The sequence below is a fragment of the Morus notabilis genome, unplaced genomic scaffold, assembly GCF_000414095.1.
Source record: "Morus notabilis unplaced genomic scaffold, ASM41409v2 Scaffold1851, whole genome shotgun sequence".
Lineage (NCBI taxonomy): Eukaryota > Viridiplantae > Streptophyta > Magnoliopsida > Rosales > Moraceae > Morus > Morus notabilis.
In genome coordinates, this window is record NW_010360322.1 from 84,120 (window position 1) to 88,755 (window position 4,636).

The 4,636-nt window shown below is 37.4% G+C and overlaps 1 protein-coding gene across 1 annotated transcript; it reads left to right on the forward strand.

Moving 5' to 3' along the window:
- The first annotated feature begins 686 nt into the window (after window positions 1-686).
- LOC112091261 (probable E3 ubiquitin-protein ligase LUL4) lies at window positions 687-4,419 on the forward strand. Its single transcript, XM_024164424.1, has 4 exons — window positions 687-991; window positions 1,955-2,462; window positions 3,889-3,991; window positions 4,190-4,419. Exons 1-4 carry the CDS (start codon window positions 687-689, stop codon window positions 4,198-4,200), a joined length of 927 nt encoding a protein of 308 aa, XP_024020192.1. The 3' UTR covers window positions 4,201-4,419.
- Window positions 4,420-4,636: the final 217 nt, after the last annotated feature.

Below are 4,636 nucleotides of genomic sequence, written 5' to 3' on the forward strand. Positions count from 1 at the left end.
CGGGTCACGAATTCTATTCAAACCTAACAATAATCTATAAGGAGTTATTTGGTTGAGAGATTCGTTCCCTGATTCGAATAATAGTTCGTGGTTCGCTATAGTATTTTTTCTCATAAAAAATATATGTAAATAAAAAATAATTCTAATCACATAATTTTAATCCATGAATCAAGCGTCTCTTAAAATACCCTCACAGTCATCATTTTGAGGTAAGAAAAAATTCTTTACCTAACTTTTATCGCTCTATTTATTGCTCCCAATCAGCACACAAATCTCAGCATCGGAGTACCTTTAGTAGACACTCGCTCCGAGACTTCCTTTCACTTTTCGGTGTGGGACGATACTAGTCTAACGCGAGAAGAGACCGTGGTTCGAGCAGAAGGCGCAGAGAAGTCGAGTTCGATCACTGTGTGTGTGCCTCTGCACATGGTGGTGAGTCAGATACATCAACGCCACGTCACCGCCAATGCCTTATGTTCCATGTACAAATATAATGGCACGTGCGTGTACGAGTGAGAACCCCGTTGCCATTTGGTAGCTCAAAAATCCAAAGCGGAGAAGTGAAAGAAGTGAGTCACCATCACTATCAAAGACAAAAAGGCAAAAGTTGCCGTTCGTTTGCTTACAATTCACTTCACTCTTCCTTGAAAACATAAACATTCCATTTGATTCAGTTCAGTTCAGAAATGGGTCTCTCCTTCAGCAGAACCCGAAGGAACCAAACTGGAAGACGAACAAGACAACGACGACGACAACAACAACACCGCCACAACCAACCCCCTTCTTCTTCCTCTGCTTCTGCTTCTTCTTCTTCTTCTTCTTCTTCGGCTAATCCTGCGCGGGGCCCACTTCCCTCCGGTTCTTTCGCTCCGGCCAAGAAGATCCAGAACGACGTCAATGTGCATAAGGACTCCATTAGGATTACTCGTGACGACGACGATTCAGACTCCTTGTTGGTCTCTTTCACTTTCGATGCTCTCGTTGATGGCAGGTAAAGTAACCCACTGGGTTTCTCATTTTCTTCCTATCTTTTTTTTTTTTTCCTTAGATTTTTTTCTGCTTTATTATTATTTTCATGATTTTGTCGCTTAAGGATGTTTATTGGCATATTTGGTTTATTGTTTTTTGGATAGTTCGTTTGGCCTTGACAGTTCTTTTAATGAATGTTGTTAATTGGTTCTATGATAATTACCCGAATTTCAGTTGGATAATCTTTTTTATTAGGAATAAGTATTGGAACTCATGAGCACTTGACTTGGTGTTCTCTTGGCTCTTTTGTTTTGAATTTGATGGGATTTTGATCAAATTGTGAACCATTGTCATAGAGCAATTAGGGTATGCCTAAAGATTGTACCTTTTATTCCGAGGTGTTAGGGAAAAAAAATGCAAATTTGTAGGTTATATTGTAATAATTTAATTATGCTTCTAAATTTAAGAGAGGTTTAAGTTGAATTTTGAAAGGAAAAGAACGGGTGAATGTGTTAAAACTAGTTTCCACGTGAACGTCGAATTCGTTGCAATTGTTTGAGCTTAAGAGCGGCCGATGAGGTATCCTTGATGGTGGAGGAAAGGCTTTTCAGTTTTTTTTTTTTTTTTTTTTTTTTTTTTTTGGGTTTAAAAATAAAACACCCCAAACAAAAAAAAAAAACAAAAAATATGAAATTGATGTCCAACGAGATGAGAAATTGTTCCAATTTTGTTATGTGCTGGATCGTATGATTGTTGCATTGTGTGGCATATTGTCACTTTTTACCATATCTATAAGATGTTTGTATTTTTGATCTTCTGATAAAATTTAGACTATCTGTCAATGTATTGATATAACTATTCACTGCTAACTAATGGGGATTGGGCTGATGGGACGATCAACTTGAATTGATGTTTATACTTCGATCCGCTGTGCAGTAGCTGCTGAACTCTTGATCTTTTGTTTTCTCCCCTTTTTTGATGACAGTATCACCATATTCTACTTTGCCAAGGAGGGGGTGAATTGCACATTTACTCCAGTATACCCAGAATATTATACGCCAACAAAAATCCCATTTCAGAAAGGTCTAGACCAGAAATTTTTTCAGCCATCTGGAACTGGCATTGACCTAGGTTTCTTTGAAATGAATGAGTTATCTAACTCGACAACAGCAGAAGGTATCTTCCCGCTCGTCATCCAGGTGGAGGCATTCCCACATCCCTCGACAGATGTAGAGTCTGGTCAACCTCATTCAATTACGTCTCCTCACACACAGATTACTCAAGCTGTACTGGATGAGACTAAAGACAGCCAGTATCAAGTGAGAGTAATCAAGCAGATCTTGTGGATTGATGAGGTTCGTTATGAGCTATGTGAACTCTATGGAATTGGAAATTCTGACAAATCAGGCTTTGATGACAGTGAGCCAGGGAAAGAATGTGTGATATGCATGATGGAGCCAAAAAATACGGCTGTATTGCCTTGTCGGCATATGGTAAGGGCTCCAACTTTCATTCTCTTTGTTAATCTTATTGGAAAGGGAGGTAAAAGAGTCTTAATATTGTTTCTGCAATATAATATCTGCTGGATTGGTAACGGATTAAGTCATTGTCCCCCATTGTATGACCTAGTATTTGCTGCTGTTTTAGTTATGTGATCTGTCTACAATTGCTCTTGTTTGTGCATGTTCTGATTATGCCTATTTGCCTTTAAATCTCAGATTACAACTATTATGATAAGCTTGGTTGACTGATTTTGCTTTCCAAATTGTGGTATATTAGTTAAACAACTTATTCAAGAAATTGATACACTACTTTGGGCTTTCATCCACTTTTGGATAACTTGCTAAATAGAACAACTAACTCTCTGGTCTTTTTTTATTAAACATTAGTCATTAATCTAGAGGTCAGTGTTTGGCCACTACTAGCATTTTAAGCCTTCTAATTTATACAACTGCTATACCTGCAATGAACCTGCTATGAAAACGATACACCTGCTCTACTGACCCTACCATTTGTAGAGAAGAAATAAGTCATAAGGGAAAGAAATAACAGAACAACTACTTGATAAGGTGTTGCTAAGAGACAAAAGTAATAAAGCAACTATTCCAGTAACACACCTGCTATGCAATGCCAGCTATGAAAGTGGATGTATAGGCCTCCTATCCCATACCCAATCCAAGAGAGATATTTAGATATTGGAACTTTGTTCCCAGTTCAGGAAAGTCCTTGATAGTAAAAACTAATAATATGCAGCTACCGATAGGTGGCTGGTCTAGGTACAGAAGAAACACATAAGATGACCCTGTTGGTGGCCCTCGTTTGCTGATGGTGCGAGTTGTATCCAGAAACTCTGTTGATCATTGTGACCCGGATTGGGTTATACTGATTTGTATTAATTAGTGCTACTGAATTCCTGAGTGATAGAGCACATAGCTCGACAACTTTAAGGTCTTTAACTTGATTTTCGACATATCTAGTGCATGGTTCTTGTGGATAATTGCGCATCCAGGTTTGTCATGGGACTTATAATGGTCGTCTTTCAAACTGGCTACCAAGCAAAAGCAACACATTACTATGAAAAAAAATGGAAACTCCGTAAAACTTATTGCTGTGCTTTGGACATTTTTTCCCCTTTCTTGGGCTTAATTCTAATTAAGCTGCTGTTGTTTTAAGCATGAAAATTTTTCGTGGATAGAAAATCTACCCGATCATTTTTGTGCATGCGCCTTTTCTTCATGTGATCATGCACCCTTTCTTCATGTGATCTCTCGTTAATCTGATGTAAATTTTTGTTTTTGAAGCATTTGAGCTAAAATTACATTGCCTTAACAAATAGAGTTAGTTATTTTTTGGTTTGCCTCAACTCAGCTCTCTCCCGTTCTCTCCCTTACCGTCTTGATTTTCGATTCTCTGTTTCAGTGCATGTGTAGTGATTGTGCAAAAGCATTGAGGGCTCGATCAAACAAGTGTCCGATTTGTCGTCAGCTCATACAAGAACTTATAGTGATCAACGTTGATAAAGGTGAAGACTCTGGAACTTTATTGTTAACAATGATTTTTTTTTCCTTTGATTGATCATAAATGGAATGTTTAAATTGCCTATCGTTCTTTTGGTTCTCTTCCCTCAAGTTGTTTTATCGATCTCGCATAATTTACTTTCTTTTATATCTTGTTTAATAGCAATTTCTCCATCTTAAACAATTTTTGTCTCTCTTTCCAGCATCAACCTGAGCGGGGTTTTTTTCCCAGATTTCCTCAACATTCAAGATTCATGAGTGGATATCATTCTTACAGTTTTGAAGCAGACTTTCAAGTTTTGAAGCAACAATAGTTAGTTGTGAGGCAGTTTATACTTTATCAGCTTTCAGGCATTGAATTTTATTTAACCACAAACGTAAAAAGATTCACATTTCATACATTAAAATCAGAATATAGTTTGCCATGATTTATGACGAGAGAAAAAAATAAAATCAATTTGTTTCCATCCCAAAGAACATTGTGTACAGCTTTACAAGAATGATTGGAATATTGATCATTCTATGTTGGATTGCTACAGAAGTGACTTTAAACATGTCTTTTTCTTTCCTTTGGGCTTTTGAGTATTTCAGATGGTTAAGAACAGCATAGGTCATTGTCTATGTTGGCACTTGTTTCTCTCTCCTCTCCT